At 48.6% G+C, this 18,962-nt stretch overlaps 1 protein-coding gene across 2 annotated transcripts in view; it reads right to left on the bottom strand.

The window, feature by feature from the left end:
- Positions 1-18,962, bottom strand: part of CLCN2 (chloride voltage-gated channel 2) — a 72,741-nt gene that overhangs the window by 27,392 nt on the left and 26,387 nt on the right. For both annotated transcript variants that reach the window (XM_079977748.1, XM_079977749.1), the window contains exons 2-7: positions 17,674-17,830; positions 4,363-4,494; positions 3,528-3,656; positions 2,908-3,041; positions 2,600-2,677; positions 326-404 (exon numbers count right to left, since the gene is read on the bottom strand). In XM_079977748.1, coding sequence (XP_079833874.1) covers positions 326-404; positions 2,600-2,677; positions 2,908-3,041; positions 3,528-3,656; positions 4,363-4,494; positions 17,674-17,830 — 709 coding nt within the window. The remainder of the gene's footprint in view (positions 1-325; positions 405-2,599; positions 2,678-2,907; positions 3,042-3,527; positions 3,657-4,362; positions 4,495-17,673; positions 17,831-18,962) is intronic.

Raw genomic sequence — 18,962 nt, 5'->3', positions numbered from 1 at the left:
CACAAGGTGGGTTGCGATTCAGAACATAATGCACAATGTAATTCAATCTGGCTTGATCCGCTTATGCATTAAGGCAGTCACTTCTTGGCCCATTAAAGAATTTACCCATCAGACTTTAGGTGGGGTTGGCTTGAAATCTGAGTAGATGCATGTTTAAGAGGTGGGGGGGATGTTAATAGATTACTAGGCGATCCTCAAGGTCCCTTCCACCTCTACAACTCTATGATTCTAAAACCAACCCTTTTGTGGTGGGATTTAATTGTAATATACAAAACTAGGAATCTGGAACTCTTTGTATACTCAGAGTCCATTTTGGTATCCTTACCTCCAATCGGAGCAGCAAAGCAGCAGCCAACGCCCACCGCACAGGCAGCTGCCAGCATCTCAATATTGCGGGATTCGTTCTGCAAAAGAAGCCCAAAGGGCACAGAATCCATGAGGAGCTGCTCAAAGAGAAGCAGGTCTGAAGAGATGGGTGACTTCCCCTTGTCCACTTCAGAGAAGGGGCTCTTTAAGAACCAGGTTAACTTGAAGCAATGGGCACCACAAAATTGACATGTTTCATCAGAGAAAAGCCATCGTTAGCATTTGTTAAAGCTTGGAAACCTCTCATGGACTTTTTGCGCGAAAAAGAAATGATATCTGGACTTGAGGGTTGAAGACAACATTTGTTTATAGAAAGTGGCTTTGTTGGGAGTTATGTTAGATTGGGTGAAGAAAATATTGTTTTATATAGCAGACAGATGACGATTTGGAAGTTCTTTCTTTCTTTTATTAAGAAAAGAGAAAAGATATAACATTTTGTATTTTTCTCTATAAACCTTTATATATATATATATATATATATATATATATATATATATATATATATGGTAAAGGTAAAGGTACCCCTGCCCATACGGGCCAGTCTTGACAGACTCTGGGGTTGTGCGCCCATCTCACTTAAGAGGCCAGGGGCCAGCGCTGTCTGGAGACACTTCCGGGTCACGTGGCCAGCGTGACATCGCTGCTCTGGCGAGCCAGAGCCGCACACGGAAACGCCGTTTACCTTCCCTATTTATCTACTTGCACCCGGAGGTGCTTTCGAACTGCTAGGTTGGCAGGCGCTGGGACCGAGCAGCGGGAGCGCACCCCGCCGCAGGAATTCGAACCGCCGACCTTTCGATCGGCAAGTCCTAGGCGCTGAGGCTTTAACCCACAGCGCCACCTGCGTCCCTTAATATATATATATATATTAATGAAAAACTTGCCTCACCATCTGAAAGCTCCTGCTTGATACGTCTCCTGTGCTTCTCGACTCTTGCAGCAAGAACCTCTGCCCAGAAGTTCTCCAAACTGGTTCTCTCACCCCCTCAGCTCCTTGCAACCCCAATACTAATACTAATACTAATACTAATACTAATACTAATACTAATGTTATTATTTATACCCTGCCCATCTGGCTAGGTTTCCCCCAACCACTCTGGGTGGCTTCCAGCAAATATAAAGGTAAAGGTAAAGGTACCCCTGCCCGTACGGGCCAGTCTTGACAGACTCTGGGGTTGTGCGCCCATCTCACTTAAGAGGCCAGGGGCCAGCGCTGTCCAGAGACACTTCCGGGTCACGTGGCCAGCGTGACATTGCTGCTCTGGCGAGCCAGAGCCGCACACGGAAACGCCGTTTACCTTCCCGCTGGTAAGCGGTCCCTATTTATCTACTTGCACCCGGAGGTGCTTTCGAACTGCTAGGTTGGCAGGCGCTGGGACCGAGCAGCGGGAGCGCACCCCGCCGCAGAGATTCGAACCGCCGACCTTTCGATCGGCAAGCCCTAGGCGCTGAGGCTTTAACCCACAGCGCCACCTGCGTCCCGTCTCCAGCAAATATAAAAACATACTAAAACATCAAACGTTAAAATCTTCCAGGTACAGAAGATTTTGAAAGTTTTTTGAAAGTTTGTAGTTCTTTATCTCCTTGACATCTGATGGGAGAGTGTTGTCGGGTTTTGGGAAATCGGATCCCTCCCCCGGTGACAGTGATTAAGAAGATCAAACAAAAGGAGCGTTCTTACCAGAGTGGCTGGGGAAACCTGGCCAGATGGGCGGGGTATAAATAATAAATTATTATTATTAATATATACCAGAGTTTCTTTCATAATCACAGCAAGAGAAAAAGGAATGCATATCTCTCTAAAAAAATGGTGTTGCTCCCAGTAAAAGTTTACCCCCTCCGTCCCCATTAATCTACGTCACTCCTACATCGGGGGTAATCTGAGCTTGCTGTCGCTCCGCTTTCTGCTCTATCACTCTCAGAGCCTGTCTAGTCCTAGGCGAAGGGGGGTCAGGAATGCTGTCCAAAGACAGTGAATCTGCCAGCTGTCTCTCTCCTGGTGTTTGCGCTTCTAGCCCCAGGACTTCCCAGCTTTTTCCCTTTGGACTATATCCCTCTGCAAACCACTGTTCTAAATCAATACTGTCCTCCTGCCCTTGGGAAGCGGCTCCCACCATTCCTTTCTCAGTCCAGTCCCTGACAGGCATTCCGCAGGGAGGGTGCCACCACCGAGAAGGCCCTCTGCGGTCAGAGATCCTCACACCTCAGCATTTTGCAACCCCATGCGTCTCACCTCATAGATGCCACCGAAGAGTGAGAGGAACTTGCTGAGGAGGGCAGCACACATGCTGGCAATGTGGACAAACGGTCCCTGTGTGGGGAAGGGAAAGAGGAGTCAGCAAGGTGGCCGTACCTGCCCCACGACACACAGATCCTTTGAGAATCAAGCAGCAGCAGGTTCAAGGAGGGGGACATCTCCCGTTGCCCCATACCCCCAGATCTCTTTCTCCAAGAAGTCCTCAATCCTGTCAGTCTTGCCCCCATCCTGTGTGCCCCACCTGGCTGTGTCTCAACAGCACCATTGGACTCCACCCCCCTCACCTCTTTGCCCAAGGGCATCCCACTGCCCAGGGCGCACGTCAGGCCAATCACTTTGGCCACAAAGGTCTTGAGGGTAAGGTATTCCTTCAGCACCACGCCCCGGAGAATTGTCTTCATTTCGGGGATGCCAGAACCTGGGGGAAAGAGAGAGACAAAGGGATGAAGGGAGAGAAAGGGACAAGAAGAGGGAGCTATACAGAGAAATAAATGGAAAGCTGTGGTTCTCCGGTTGTCAATGAGCTACAGTATCATCATCCCTGGCCACTGGCCATGTTGGCTCAGAATGATGAGAGTTGGAAGCCCATAAACGCCCAAAGAACCCCAGGCTTCCCACCCCCTGCTCTTGAAACTGCAAAATAAGTGACCTCTGCGGAGCAGAGACAGGGCACACTGTGTGCAAGTAAATCAGATTCAGCCAGTTCACACGGAAATGAAAGTCTAATACGGAAATTTCCAAGGTCTGGAACACTGAAGCTTTTTGCAGAGATAATGTTGCTGCCCCTCCAGAGCTGAGCACAAAATGTGGGGCGAGGAACACTCTGGCAGAAAAGGTTGTTTTCATAAGCCCCTTGGAAATGATACCTTTTGTCCCAACAGGAATCCGCTATCCCTGGACTCACCTACAGCTTGCGGAGCCAAGATCTGAGTGAAGCCGGCTGAAAAGGTGATGAGAACCACGGGGTAAGTGACCCAGGCCATGTACTGCAGGAAGATGTTGGCATCCAAACCCCCATACATCCACTTCTGGGCTGCACAGAGACAGAAAAGGAGAGGGTACTTTTGTAAAGTGTGCAAGGGGGATATTCTCGCCTGGTAAGCCCGGGGTGAGAATCCTTCCTCTCTCCTGAAGGCAGCTATAGCATCAAAAGGGCCCCTTTTCAGGAGGCCAAAGGAAAAAGCAGGTGGGATTTTTGCAGGTGATGCTCCAGCTGCATCAACTAAGGACCAAGCCTAATATCTTGGCTTCCTAGTGGTGCAGCAATAAAACTGTTAGCATATTTGCAAAGCTAAGCTGGGGCCAGTAGGTTTTCAAATTGGATGGGGGACTGCGTGTTGAGATCAGAAGGTTGAATTAAATGACCCCCTTTTAAAAGAGAAATGATGAGGGTAAATATTCAGGGGATAATAAAGACGTTCCACTGAAGTCAAGAACAGACATCAGTAGAAAAGGGGTACGCAGGCAAAACTTCTATATCTTTATGCCCTTGTTTCCCAATCTCTCTCTGCCCAGGACTTCTGTTCCTCCAGTTCTACCGTTTGCTATCTGGTCCCCTAGTCTCCTCCTTCCTTAAAATGACTCCAACTTTCCTCCCTTTCATGCCAAGGGCCTTGGACCCCACGGAGAACAGCCAATTCATAGCCCTGTGGGCTGGGGCAGCCAGCCGGCCCATCCAGTTGACAGAGGGGAGCACCAGCCTTCCTCTCGATGTCACCGTGTGTCAACACTTTCCTTACCTTGCAGGCAGGTGGCGATGGCAAAATCCATGGCCCAGCTCACCAGGGCCATAAGCAACCCCAAGAGGATCAGGAAGATCCAGTCCTCGCCCACCTTGGAGATGAGGAACTTTTGGCACCGCACAGTGCAGACTGCAGGAAGAGACAGAGAGAGAGGACGTATTAGGGATGGAGATCAAGGGCCATGAATGTATAAATAAACAAATGAAATACTTTCTGTATAAATTGGGGTTGCCAACATGGCGTCAGCGGGTGCAGGGGGGGCCTTGAGCACCCCCTCCCAAGCACTCCCCCCTTGGTCATGAGGCATAGAGAGAACCTTTCCCTACCTTGATTCTCAGTAAAACCTTGTGGTAAGGTTAAAGCTTACTGGGAAATGATATATAATGAATTGAAAAAGATGTTCAAAATAACTTTTATTTAAAAAAACCCCAGAAGCTTTTCTTTTGGGCATCATAGGGACAGAACTACCTAACTTGTATAGAAATTTATTCATGTATGCTACTACAGCAGCAAGAATGCTACTTGCTCAAAAATGGAAATAAGCAGAAGCCCCAGCAAAGGGAAAAACTTGCGGAATATGCAGAAATAGCAAAACTTACCAGAAGAATAAGAAATCAAGATAACAAACTCTTTATAAAAGAATGGAAATGGTTTATTAAATATTTACAGATAAACCATAAACAGATTAAAACATTAGCAGGGTTATTGTAATAAACTGCAGTTTTATAATTGTACTGTAATTTACAGTAGGTAATTAAATGAGTAAACTAAATTAATTTGGATGTGCAGAAGTTATGAAAAAATGAATTTAAGGAACTGCAGAAAGAAGGGGAAGGAAGTCAAATTTTGAAATGTTAAATGGATTGTAAAATTAATGAAATGCATAAATTTGAAAAGTATAAATAAAAAACTTTTTTTAAAACAAGATTCTCAGTAAAACCAATCCACTGTCCACGTTGAGTGGCTTTCAAACATTAATCCCAGCACACGTGTTCAGCTACTGATCTTTGCCACATGTACAATTCGTGAACACACAGTGACGGAGACGTGCCAAGCCTCTGCAAACACGACGGCGTGTACCACAAATAAGCACAGTGCTCACTCCTAATCCTTAGATTGCAGCTTGCTGGGGTGTTGTGCAAACTCAGCAGCCCAAAGCTGGCTCCCTTTCCTTTCCTTACTCTTTTAAAATCTCCGGTTACTTTTCAAGCTGGGGGGCGGGGGGGAGGGAGGGGAAACATTTATATTTTTAGACGTTTCCGTGAAACTAAATTGTTTTGATTCGAGTAACGACACACACATTCAAGATCTGAAAAGGGACCTCTTGTCTCAGCAGAGGCGGCAGAGCCAACAGCCTCTACGGAGGGGGGGGGGGCGGAATCCATGAATGAGTTTGAATAAGGAGTTGCATTTTAAGAACTGCAAATAAAAGCTTTGGGTCAGCCTGAACAATGATTGGCAAACTTGCCTCGGCCAACTGGAACACAAGACTCTGTCGCCAATTTGGAACTCTACGCGAAAGCTTGTTACATAACCATGCAAACATGCACCCGTGTGTCCCCTAACGCTCACATAAAGAGCTTCATCAATACATTACTTTTGGAGTCAGCCACAGTGCTTGTTTCTCTAGAAGCAATCACAATTAGCATCAGTGCGGACCGGTAGCTCCCTCCAGTGGAGACTTGAGAGCTGTCCTTGCCCACCCCCCGCCAATATTCTCTTTTTTTGCTTTGCTAAAAGAAACAGCTTGTTCCTCCACACCCAAAACCCATAACATTACCCCCCCCCCACACACAAGACATCTGTCCCCATTTGTACAAACAAACAGCAAAAAAACAGCTTCCTTGTAAAAAAAACCCAAAAAACAGACAAGTTAGCAAAGGCATTAGAGAACACATAGCCAAAAACTGATAATAAAATACAATTACTATTTTAACCCAACACCAGAACAGTAACAGCTTCTTCTTTTCATGCAAGTTCCAGTCCAACAAGATCTCTTCAAGCCTTTTTCTTTCTCCTTGTTGCACAGTCCCAGTCCCAGTTCTGCATCCCAGAGCAGCTTACAGTCTCCCACATTTGGTAGCCTCAAATAGGGAGTTCTGACATGTTGAACCCAGGATGCAAGCCTCAGTACCAGAACTTAGTACAGTGGTACCTTGGTTCTCGAACTTAATCCGTTCCAAGAGTCCATTCGACTCCCGAAACTGTTCGAAAACCAAGGCACGGCTTCCGATTGGCTGCTGAAGCTTCCCGCACTCAAGTGGAAACCACATCGGGTGTTCAGCTTCCAAAAAATGTTTGCAAACTGGAACACTTCCAGTTTTGCGGCGTTCAGAAGCCGATTTGTCCGGCAACTAAGCCTTTCAAGAACCAAGGTACGACTGTACGCCAAAACCTTGCTCATCCTTTGCCTTGGGCTACTGCAGCGCAAAGCAGTTATCTGGGTGCACACACAGCTATCGAAACAATTCCTTAAAATCTTCAAAGAGTTCCCATCGATGCAGACATGCAAAAAGCATTTTAGGAAGGATCACTATGGGGTTGCCTGCATGACTCTGGCTCGGGATTTCACAAACTTCTCAGTCCATGCAGATCAACAGCTAATTTGGGGCTCTAATTGCAGGCTCAGAGGGACGCAGGTGGCGCTGTGGGTTAAAGCCTCAGTGCCTAGGACTTGCCGATCGAAAGGTCGGCGGTTCGAATCCCTGCGGCGGGGTGCGCTCCCGCTGCTCGGTCCCAGCGCCTGCCAACCTAGCAGTTCGAAAGCACCTCCGGGTGCAAGTAGATAAATAGGGACCGCTTACCAGCGGGAAGGTAAACGGCGTTTCCGTGTGCGGCTCTGGCTCGCCAGAGCAGCGATGTCACGCTGGCCACATGACCCGGAAGTGTCTCCGGACAGCGCTGGCCCCTGGCCTCTTAAGTGAGATGGGCGCACAACCCCAGAGTCTGTCAAGACTGGCCCGTACGGGCAGGGGTACCTTTACCTTTACCTAATTGCAGGCTCAGTCTTCTGGAGCCTCTTGATTTCTCCTTGGCCTCTCCTCTGGTTGTGGATCAGACCCCCAAATTCACACTCTAGTCCCAAAACAGTTTCAGTAGCCACACGCTACTGGGTTTCCCCAGCCATTTTGGGCAGCTTACAACACATAAAAAATATAGTGAAATGTCAAACATTAAAAACTTCCCATTTGCTGCCCCTGGACTGGTCCACTTTATCTCCTGCCCAAACTGTAAATCAAAGTCCTACCACAAGTCTCTATCACAAGCTTCTTCAGGATCAGTCCATGCAAGTCCATTGCCAAGAATGCCCCTCTCTGCTTACTCCCAACCTCTCCTCATGGGCAGGTAGCCATCCCAGTGGCTCTTGCCACCAAACTCACGGGACCCTGGGTGTCCCTTCCTGCTGGGGCCTGCTGAAGGGCTGCACCCAGTATAGGGACTGGTTTCCACTGCACAAGCCCATCTTGGTGAACTCAAAGGGCTAAAACAAACAAGATGAATTTTAACAGGGAGAAATGTAAAGTATTGCACTTGGGCAAAAAAAGCGAGAGGCACAAATACAAGATGGGTGACACCTGGCTTGAGAGCAGTACATGTGAAAAGGATCTACGAGTCTTGGTTGACCACAAACTTGACATGAGCCAACAGTGTGACGCGGCAGCTAAAAAAGCCAATGCAATTCTGGGCTGCATCAATAGGAGTATAGCATCTAGATCAAGGGAAGTAATAGTGCCACTGTATTCTGCTCTGGTCAGACCTCACCTGGAGTACTGTGTCCAGTTCTGGGCACCACAGTTCAAGAAGGACACTGACAAACTGGAACGTGTCCAGAGGAGGGCAACCAAAATGGTCCAAGGCCTGGAAACGATGCCTTATGAGGAACGGCTAAGGGAGCTGGGCATGTTTAGCCTGGAGAAGAGGAGGTTAAGGGGTGATATGATAGCCATGTTCAAATATATAAAAGGATGTCACATAGAGGAGGGAGAAAGGTTGTTTTCTGCTGCTCCAGAGAAGCGGACTCGGAGCAATGGCTCCAAACTACAAGAAAGAAGATTCCACCTAAACATTAGGAAGAACTTCCTGACAGTAAGAGCTGTTTGACAGTGGAATTTGCTGCCAAGGAGTGTGGTGGAGTCTCCTTCTTTGGAGGTCTTTAAGCAGAGGCTTGACAACCATATGTCTGGAGTGCTCTGATGGTGTTTCCTGCTTGGCAGGGGGTTGGACTCGATGGCCCTTGTGGTCTCTTCCAACTCTATGATTCTATGATTCATTGGGGGGGGTTAATCTCACCCAATTCAGCATGAGCTCCTCTGGCACATGCACACAGGCCTCCAGCTTCTTCTGTGTGTTTTCCTCTGCTGCACATTCATGCACATCTCCATTCCTCCTGCTCACACATGAGCGCCTCTTGCATCTCCTCCTGCACCGTCAGCAGGAGCTGGCTGCTCCTCTGGCACATGCATGCAGGTCTCAAGACTTCCCTGTGTTTTCTCCTCCAGTAAGGAAGCCACTGTCACTTCCCTCTTCTTGTACATTCACACGCACCTCCAATTCTTCCAGCTGCTCCCCGTCTTCCGTAGCAGGCTCCCAGAGAGTGGAGAAACCAATCAGCAGCTCCTCGGCCCTACCCAGCTCACCCTTCTCTGAGGTGAGTCTTTCCTTCAGCTACCGTACGCATCTCTTCGCAGTCCCAGCCCCTCAATTGCCCATCCACATTCTGGATCTCTTCAGCCACCTCTTCCACCTGGATGCCTTGTACCTGGGCTCCAGGGTCACTTTCAACCCCCTGTAGCATCTCATCAGGCAGGGCTTCCACCTCGCCTGGAGTCACACTTTTCTCTCCAAGGATGCTTCTCACAGATTCTGCTTGCAGCTGCTTCATTTCACTGAACCACTAGTTCTGCTGCTCTATCCGGTGCTGGCGTTTGCTGCTGGATCATAAGCCTGAACTGCTCCAGTTATGTTGCTGTTCCTCCCTCCAGCTCACAGGCCCTTCCTCCAGGAAACACGAATCCCACTTCTGACACCGGTGTTGCGCACTACCCCAATCTCTGAGTGGTGCAAGATTCCAGGGGATCCAGGCACTTATGTTTCCTTTTGGAACACTGGTACAGCAGAGACTTTGGTGTCTACATAATTTATGGTTTATTTACACATATATACAACCCGAGCATTCACAGCATTAACTCCTCCAAAATGCCTTTTTCCCCATAGCCACAGCCGTGGATTCAAACTGAAATCAAATGGTGCTCTCAGACGTTGCTCTGACTCTGCAGCTTGCTATTTTACTTCTAGATTACATCACTGCAACTCAACTCTAAACTCTCTAACCATGATCGGGCCCCTACTAGGGCTATGCAATATCAGGTTTTCAACATCGTGATGTATTGCCAGCTAAACATCGCAATGCAGAGATACATCACAATGTATGAAAGTAAGGGGGAAGGAGAACTTCAAATTGGTTTGAATTGGCTTGGTAGCCAGCCAGCCCTCCATATCAGTGACATCGTGGCACAGTCTCTCCCCAGAGCCCACCCTGGGCCACCCCCAGCTCCCACTCACATTGAGGGTCACATCCTGCAAACAGCGACTACCAGGAGCTGCTCCATGGGTACCACGGCGCAGCTCCCATTTGCCGACCACAGACACCACCACCAAGCAACCATGTAGCCTGCCTGGAAGAGAAGCTTATGGCAGCAGCGCCAGAGGAAGTTCCCGGTCTGCCCATGCTCTGTGCTTTGCTGTCCCCTGAAGGAGGAAGGGGAGAGCTGAGATGGCAGAGCACCAGACAAAAGTTGGCTTTGTGCAGTTTACTGGCAAGTCAGATATTTTGAACCGGCAATTGCAACGTGGATTTCAAACTGGTTTGCAACGATTTATCATTAAATTGCCCAGACCTAGTCTCCACCCGATCGCCGAAGAATTGATGCTTTTGATTTATGGTGCTGGAGGTGACTCTTGAGAGTCCCATGGACTGCAAGAAGATCAAACCTATCCGTTCTGAAGGAAATCAGCCCTGAGTGCTCACTGGAAGGACAGATAGTGAAGCTGAGGCTCCAAGACTTTGGCCACTTCATGAGAAGAGAAGACTCCCTGGAAAAGACCCTGATGTTGGGAAAGATGGAGGGCACAAGGAGAAGGGGACGGAAGAGGACGAGATGGTTGGATAGTGTTCTCGAAGAGATGAACATGAGTTTGACCAAAGTGCGGGAGGCAGTGGAAGACAGGAGTGCCTGGCATGCTCTGGTCCATGGGGTCACGAAGAGTTGGACACGACTAAATGACAACAACAGTCCCCATCCATTGCCCATCTCACACAGAGCCCCTTTCCTTTGTTTCCCCCTTAATGGCTCATCACCCAGGCTATCACCTTGACACTGGAAGTTAGCCTGGCTTATATTTTAACACTTGCTGGATCCAGGAGTTAAAAGGAGCTCATATACAACCCTCAAGAGAGAAGTGAAGTTACAGGGAACCAGGCAGAGGGCCTTCTTGGCAGTGGCACTCACCCTGTGGAATGCCCTCCCGTCAGATGTCAAGGAGATAAATAACTACACAACTTTTAGAAGACATCTGAAAGCAGCCCTGTATTGGGAAGTTTATGTTTGATGTTTTATTATGTGTTTTATTATGTGTTGGAAGCCACCCAGAGTGGCTGGGGCACCCCAGCCAGATGGGTGGGGTATAGATAATAAAATTATTATTATAATTATTTTTACTCCCCCACCCCAAAAGCTCCTAACAAGCTTTTAATAGCAGGGCAGACTTTGAAGCGTTAAGGAAGTGTCTGAAGTTCCCTTCAACACAAAAACTATAGTCATAAGACCGAATAAGTCTCAGCTCACTAAAACTAATCGGAACAGCTGCTTGACCCATCTGCCGTAAAAGGGCTGTAAGCTTTAAACTCATTCAACATTTCCCCAGTTGGGAATTAAGGGGAGCCTCACACTGAACAACTTACTGAGTTGGTGCTGGCTCTCTTGGTCTCTGTGTCTTGCACAGCCCAACAAGGTTGTTGGAACGATAAAGGAGACAAGAACCATTAAGCATTCTCTACCTTCAGGGCATGGTTAGGACTCCCCATCAACACCCCCCCTTGCTTTCAGTCTTATCTGCAGATAAAGGAGCAGGTTGTTTCTCAATGCATCATTCAGATTTCACTGCTCTCAAACCAAGAGGTTGAGGGGAGAGAGAGCTGTGAAAAAAGGGGTTGAAACCAGGGGTACGCAATTTGCAGCACAGACTTAGGCTTGGACCACAATACCTCAAGGACTGCCTCTTTCCATATGAATTTACCAGGACCCTGAAATCATCTTCTGAGGCCCTCCTTTGGGTGCCTCCTCTTTGAGAGGTCCAGAAGGTGGCGACATGAGAACGGGGCCTTCTCTGCAGTGGCTCCCTGTCTGTGGAATGCTTTCCCCAGGGAAGTCTGCCAAGTGCCTTCATTATACACCTTTAGGCACCAAGCAAAAATGTTCCTCTTTAATCAGGCTTTAGGTTGATCTGATTTACATCCTATGCCCTTCTAAAATGTTTTTTTTTTTGGGGGGGGGAATGTTATTGGATTTTTGTTTTTAGTTTTAATATGTATTTTGTGGTTTTATATCTTGATTTTATTCTGTGAACCGCCCTGAGACCCCCAGGTATAGGGCGGTATATTAATAATAATAATAATAATAATAATAATAATAATAATAATAATGTGTGGGGCATGCTGCTTTATGGTAATGAGTCATGGGCAACGTACACCCACCAGGAGTGCAAGAAGCTCCAGCGGATCTCTCCCAAGTGAGTGACACCAATTTACCACCTCTATCGCTTCCGTATCACAGGCAAGGGATAGAAGCAAGAGGTAGTGCCGTTATCAGCTTGCTAATGAAAGTTGACCCCAAACCTCTGGCTGATCTCTCTCCTTAGGCTCAGGTCCCTGCTGGAGGCAAGAAATAACCTGCTGGCCCTCAGCCAATATTTTGGCAGTAGGTGTCCAACATGGAGGACCAATGAGACCATGGAAGGCGTGAGGGCAGGCAGGCAGGCTCTAGCCCACAGGAAGTGACCTAAACCCAGCTGAGCAGTATAAAATGACAGACACTCCGTGGGACCAGAAAGAGAGAGAAAGAGAATCAGGGGATAGAAGCAAGAGGTAGCACCATCATCGGCATGCTAAAATGACAGACTCTTATTTATTAAGATACCAGAAGCGTTTTTGCTTGGCATCGTAGGAGATGATATTAACAGACAGGATTGTAAGTTGTTTTTATATGCAATGACAGCAGCAAGACTATTATTGGCACAAAAATGGAAGCAAGAAGAATTACCTACGAAAGAAGAAGAAGAGTTTGGATTTGATATCCCGCTTTATCACTACCTGAAGGAGTCTCAAAGCGGCTAACAATCTCCTTTCCCTTCCTCCCCCACAACAAACACTCTGTGAGGTGAGTGGGGCTGAGAGACTTCAGAGAAGTGTGACTGGCCCAAGGTCACCCAGCAGCTGCATGTGGAGGAGCGGGGAAGCGAACCCGGTTCACCAGATTACGAGTCTACCGCTCCTAACCACTATACCACACTGGCTCACAGAAAGAAGAATGGCAGATGAAATTGATGGACTATGCAGAATTAGATAAATTAACAGGAAGAATTCGAAACCTGCGGGACCAGAGATTCTTAGAAGACTGGAGTAAATATATGAACTACAGTGGTAACTCGGGTTAAGTACTTAATTCGTCCCGGAGGTCTGTTCTTAACCTGAAACTGTTCTTAACCTGAAGCACCACTAATGGGGCCTCCAGCTTTCACCGCGCCACCGGAGCACAATTTCTGTTCTCATCCTGAAGCAAAGTTCTTAACCCAAGGTAAAATTTCTGGGTTAGCCGAGTCTGTAACCTGAAGCGTATGTAACCTGAAGCGTATGTAACCGGAGGTACCACTGTATTTGAAAAGTAACTGTAATGAACAGATTACGCTAGTAGGACGGCAAGAAGTTTTGTAAGGAGGAGTATTTGAAATATTGCAAGACAATGAGGAGAATTATTAGTTAATGATAATTAAGAGTAATAGAGAAATTAAGAAATGCAGAATAAGTGATAAGAATAAGTGAATAAGTGAATAATGCAGAATAAGTGACGAAAAGTCATCAGAGGTGTTGACAGAAGTCTAAAACATTGTATAAGATAAGAAGTTATGCTATATTATTGTTGGAAATGATATGTTAAAAAAACCAACAAAAATGTATATATTTTAAAAAAAAATGGCAGACTCTTCGTGGGACTAGAGAGAGAAAGAGAGAGAGAAGATATTTTGCCAAGCCACCCTGACAAGCACTAAACCAACTCTAGAACTTCTGGGCATCCAATGAAGCTGGAAGATTCAGGACAGCCCAAAGAAAAGAAGGCTTCATGGAGCGCCTTGTTAACCTATGGAACTCTCTTCCAGGGGAGGCAATGATGGCCACCCACCTAGTTGGCTTTGAAAGAGGATTTGGCCAATTCATGGAGGAGGAGAGGGCTATTGACGGCTACTAGCCACAATGGCTACACTCTGCCTTCCACGGTTGGAGGCAGCCATGCTTCTGAATACTGTAGATTCTGGTGTATTAGGCGACTGGGCATATAAGATGAGCCCCCAAATTGGGGGGTCGACTTATACGCCCAGTCTTATACGCGGCAGCTTTGCTGGGCAGCAGCAGTGGATGACAGGTTCCGCTTCATGCCGGGAGGAAGCCAGCCAGCAAACCTGGCTTAGCATCGCTGGGCAGCTTCCTCCTGGCATGGAGCCCGCCCCCCACTGCTGCTGCCCAGCAAACCCATACCTGACATATAAGACGACCCCCAACTTTTTAGAGGATTTTCCGGGGTTAAAAAGTCGTCTTATACGCCAGAATCTATGGTACTAGTTTCTGGAAACTGTCGGAGGGGAAAGTTGCTCTGTGCTTGGATCCTGCTTGTGGGTTTCCCTCAGGTATCTGGTTGGTCGCTGTGGGAACAGGATGCTGGACCAAATGGGCCACTGGCCTGATCCTGCAGGCTCTTCATACATGCTTAAGCCAACTTCCGCCGCTGTGGCTCTACCACGGACATTTCTTCATTGCGTAACGGGATCGCCTGAGCTGCTCCACCGAGCACCGGAATCACAAAAACATGCCAAGAAGATATTTCCGCTGAGTTTCCAAGTTGGAGTTGTTTTGAGGTGGGCAAAAGAGAGAAGTTTCCAGGCACAAGCCAGCTCGCTTGTTTTGTGACACTCGCGCAGCTGTAAGAACAAGGCTGTCGCCACCCCACCAGCGCACCCCGCCTGCGCCACAGCCCCCTGGCCCATGACACCTGGGGTTTGCAGAGGGGACGGCCTTCCCCCTCTGACTTTGTGAGGGGGGCCTGGGGCCTGCCACCCCCCCAACTCGGTTGCTATGCTAGCCACAGGCAGCCGGCAGATGGGCCCAGAGGGTGGCAAGGATGGAGGAGCCCCACGCCGAGTTAGCAAAACATGCCGTCACGCTAGAGCAACACAACGCATCGGTCAACACAACGTGGCAACTGGGAGCGGGGTGGGGAGAGGGCGGCCACGCCCAGGGCCATGCCGGGACAGGCCGGCTCTGAGCGGCTCTCTGGCTCACGCTGCGGCCCCAGGGAGCCGGCGACATTTAACAAGAGAATTTGCCTCAAGAACAATGCAGGCCTCAGCCTCAGCAGTTGCTAAGGGAACTATTTTAAGGCAGCAGGAACAAGCAGATCCCAGGAATGACGACGGGAGAGCTTTGGCCAGGGTATCAGGCCCTGGGGTGGAAGGAGGGAGGGAACGAGGGTCTGGATTATACAGTGGTCTTAAGATTTTAAAGCTGGAAGAAAGGCTGTTTAAAAGTTGCTCCTCATCTGCTGGTGCTTTGCAATGTAGATATATATTTGAAGTCAAGATATAAAGGAAGAGAGCAGGGGTCAGCAACTTTTTCAGCAGGGGGTGGGTCCACTGTCCCTCAGACCTTGTGGAGGGCCGGACTATATTTTTTTTTTTGGGGGGGGTGAACAAATTCCTATGCCCCACAAATAACCCAGAGATGCATTTTAAATAGAAGTACACATTTTACTCATGTAAAAACACGCTGATTCCCGGACCGTCCGCGGGCCAGATTTAGAAGGCGATTGGGCTGGATCCGACCCTTGGACCTTAGTTTGCCCAATAGAGCAATAGGTAAAGGTAAAGGGACCCCTGACCATTAGGTCCAGTCGCGGACGACTCTGGGGTTGTGGGGCTCATCTCGCTTTACTGGCCGAGGGAGCCGGTATACAGCTTCCAGGTCATGTGGCCAGCATGACTAAACTGCTTCTGGCAAACCAAAGCAGCGCACGGAAACGCCGTTTACCTTCCCACCAGAGCAGTACCAATTTATCTACTTGCACTTTTGATGTACTTTCAAACTGCTAGGTTGGCAGGAGCAGGGACATCAAAAGTGCCACTTATTTATTTAGTTCAAAGAATGTTCTCTGTCTTTGTCCTCCATCCCCTCGCTCTGAGCTTTTGTGAACCTGGTATCAAAGACAGTGTTGGACTAAGCTCCCGCAAGGGACCAGGGTTCAAATCCCCGCTCGGCCACAAACTTGCTGGGTGACCTTGCAGGAGATGGGGGGAAGCAGCCCTTCAAGCAAGGGCGCCCAGGACCTCTGGCAATTTTGCTGGGGAAGCTTCCAACACAAGAGATGTTGTGAAAGCTCTCTAACCCTGTTCCTCCGAGAGCCCAACAAATAGTCGTGCGAAATTGTATCTCCCGCTGGCTCAGTGCACTCGCATGCCCGGTTTATGCCAAGGATTCAGCCGGAGGCCTGTCAGGCTGAGGTCATGAATACTCTGCCTATTGTTAGAGGATGTGGGGGCACTCGGTCCGAGAAGACAGACAGAGACAGGCTGAGCAAGAAAGGAAGGCGGAAGCAAGAGAAGTGACAGAAAGGAGAAGTCAGTCGGTAGCAAAGAGGACTCCCTGCACAGTTGCATGTGCAAATAATAATAATAATAATAATAATAATAATAATAATAATAATTTATTATTTATACCCCGCCCATCTGGCTGGGTTTCCCTAGCCACTCTGGGCGGCTTCCAAAAGAATATTAAAATACTGTGATACATCAAACATTAAAAGCTTCCCTAAACAGGGCTGCCTTCAGATGTCTTCTAAAAGTCTGGTAGTTGTTGTTCTCTTTGACATCTGGTGGGAGGGCATTCCACAGGGAGGGCGCCACTACCGAGAAGGCCCTCTGCCTGGTTCCCTGTAACTTGGCTTCTCGCAGTGAGGGAACTGCCAGAAGGCCCTCGGTGCTGGACCTCAGTGTCCGGGTAGAACGATGGGGGTGGAGACGCATGCATAGATGCATAAGTACAACTTTCCTGCAGCCCAAGAAGCTGTGCACAGGAGCAGGTGTACTAGAACTGTCAAGTATACAGAGATACAGCGATTCATGAATACAGAGAGTGATGTATGCAACAGGTAAAGTCTAGCCTGGTTCACACGAAACAAAGGCTGAAAGCAAAGTTGCATGCTGATTCTTAAAAAGTATGCATGTACTATTTATGCATAGGCATGAGAAAGGGCTCAGGATGCACCAAGTGGCTGCAGTAAGGGGTTGTCCAAGAGATGAACCCTCTACTACTGGTTCAGTGCTGTGGTAAATAAGCGGGAGCATGAGAAATGAAGGGGGAGCATGGGGAGTGACCTGGGGAAAGGCCAATACATCTTTTTCCAGGACCACCACCCTCAACCCCCAGGTGAACGCCTGGAGGCAGAAGCAGAGTTTACACTGTTCCCAGACAATTTCATGCTGCTGAGACGTTCTCCATCTTCGGACAGAGACAACTGCAAAGCGAGAAAAGAACAATGCGTCCCAAGGCCTCCCAAAATCTGATGTGGCCTGCTTGCATTTACAGAATGAAATAATACGTAAAAGCACAGCAAGGCAGAAGTTTTACCAGCATGTAACAAAAAACACTAGCTAGTGACTTCCAAGGGAGCATGGAAGGCCGAGAGCACAATTATGCAAAGCCAAGAGAGCCTCTGAACATGGGTTTTGGACTACGTACACCAGCTCTGACAGGAGCTGGATCTACACTGATCTGTAAAAACGCTTTAAAAAAAAGTTATATACCTCTCAATGTGATTTTCCACTGCTCTGCAGAGCCCTCTGGTGTCACATTTTTGACGAGCTGAATGGCAGGCCCAGGATGCCCCTCTCCTTCCTCTCCCCCCACCAGAGGCTGCAAGGACTTATAACGACACATTTCCACCCCCAGTCCTCTCCCCGCTCCCCAGGACACAGCAGGCTCCTTACTGCGGCAGCGGGCGCATCGGCTCTGGTCATATTCCAGCAGCTCAGAGGGGCGTAGGCGGTCCTTTGGGGATGGCTTCCAGCGCTCTTGCTGCAGGCGGATGCGGGCGGCTTCATCCTTGGCGTAGGCTCCCAGGTCCTGCGTGTAGCGGCCATACATCTGGGGACGGAACACACAGCGAAGGGTCAAGGGCACATGAAGGAGGAGATGGAGCAACTGGGGTGGTCAGAAAGAAGGCACCTCCCTGTCCTTGGAAGTCAAGGGTCAATCTCCCATGGATGGAGGAGGCCTTCCTGCTATGCATACAAGTTGCCCAAAGTACTGACCCTGCAATGTTCAGGAGAATAACGCATAATGCAAGGGGCAGGAGAGAGACTGGAAACTATGGAATTTCCCCCCTTGTCCCAGAGGTCTGCAGTTATTTGGAGGTACACAAAATGCACTCAGCACATGTTCGGTGGTGCTCTCCTCCTTTCCTCGAGAATGTAAGAAGAGTCCTCCTGAATTAGGCCATAACATCGATCAAATTCTGCATTTTGTTCCCACAGACGCACATGCAGGGTATTAATGCAGCAGCACTCCCTGGCTGTTGTGTCTCAGGGACTGGAGTTCGGATCCTGGAGGCAGCATATAGCCATAATGATGTCCAGAAGCTGCTGCCCAGCCTCGTCCTCCCTCCCACAGCAGTAAATTCCTCAAGTTAGCTATGCATTGTGCGAAGAACTAGCTTATCTCGTCTAAAATGTTCCAGGGTTGAGGAGATCTTGGAACGAAAAACAAATCTCAAGGTTAAGCCCTCAAGCAACCCTTAACTTCTTTCTAAAGAGAGGTGTCCGGGCTCCATCCTGTCTCTCTGACCTGCATCCCCCCGACTCCTACTCCAGGTGTAGGGCTGTAGCTCAGTGGTGGAGCCAGGCTTCACGCAAGGCTGTGTGGAAGCTCAGAGGGCTTCTGCCTTTCAGCCTAGACAAAACTGGGCTAGATAGTCATCTGTCATGGATGCTTTGGTCAAGATTTCTCCACTGCTGGGGGTTGGATGAGATGACCCTGTTTTCTATGATTCCATGCTCTTATGTCCTAGGAGTTGAGCTGGCACTGTGGCCACTTGATAACATCACCTCTTACAGACCCTACACTTCCAGGTGCAGCTTCTTCACCTTGTCCTAGGAGCCTAGAATAGGCTCAGCTCCACTCTCTCTGCTGACACAACATACACAAAGTCCTTTGCTCTGAGCAAAGCTGGCCAGGCTCTCTGTGCCTCTCCTGTCTGGCCTAGAGACCCAGAAACAAA

The sequence above is a fragment of the Podarcis cretensis genome, assembly GCF_951804945.1.
Source record: "Podarcis cretensis genome assembly, chromosome: 5".
Taxonomy (NCBI): domain Eukaryota; kingdom Metazoa; phylum Chordata; class Lepidosauria; order Squamata; family Lacertidae; genus Podarcis; species Podarcis cretensis.
Note: the sequence above shows the minus strand (reverse complement) of the source record. Positions and strands in the feature narration are given on the sequence as shown.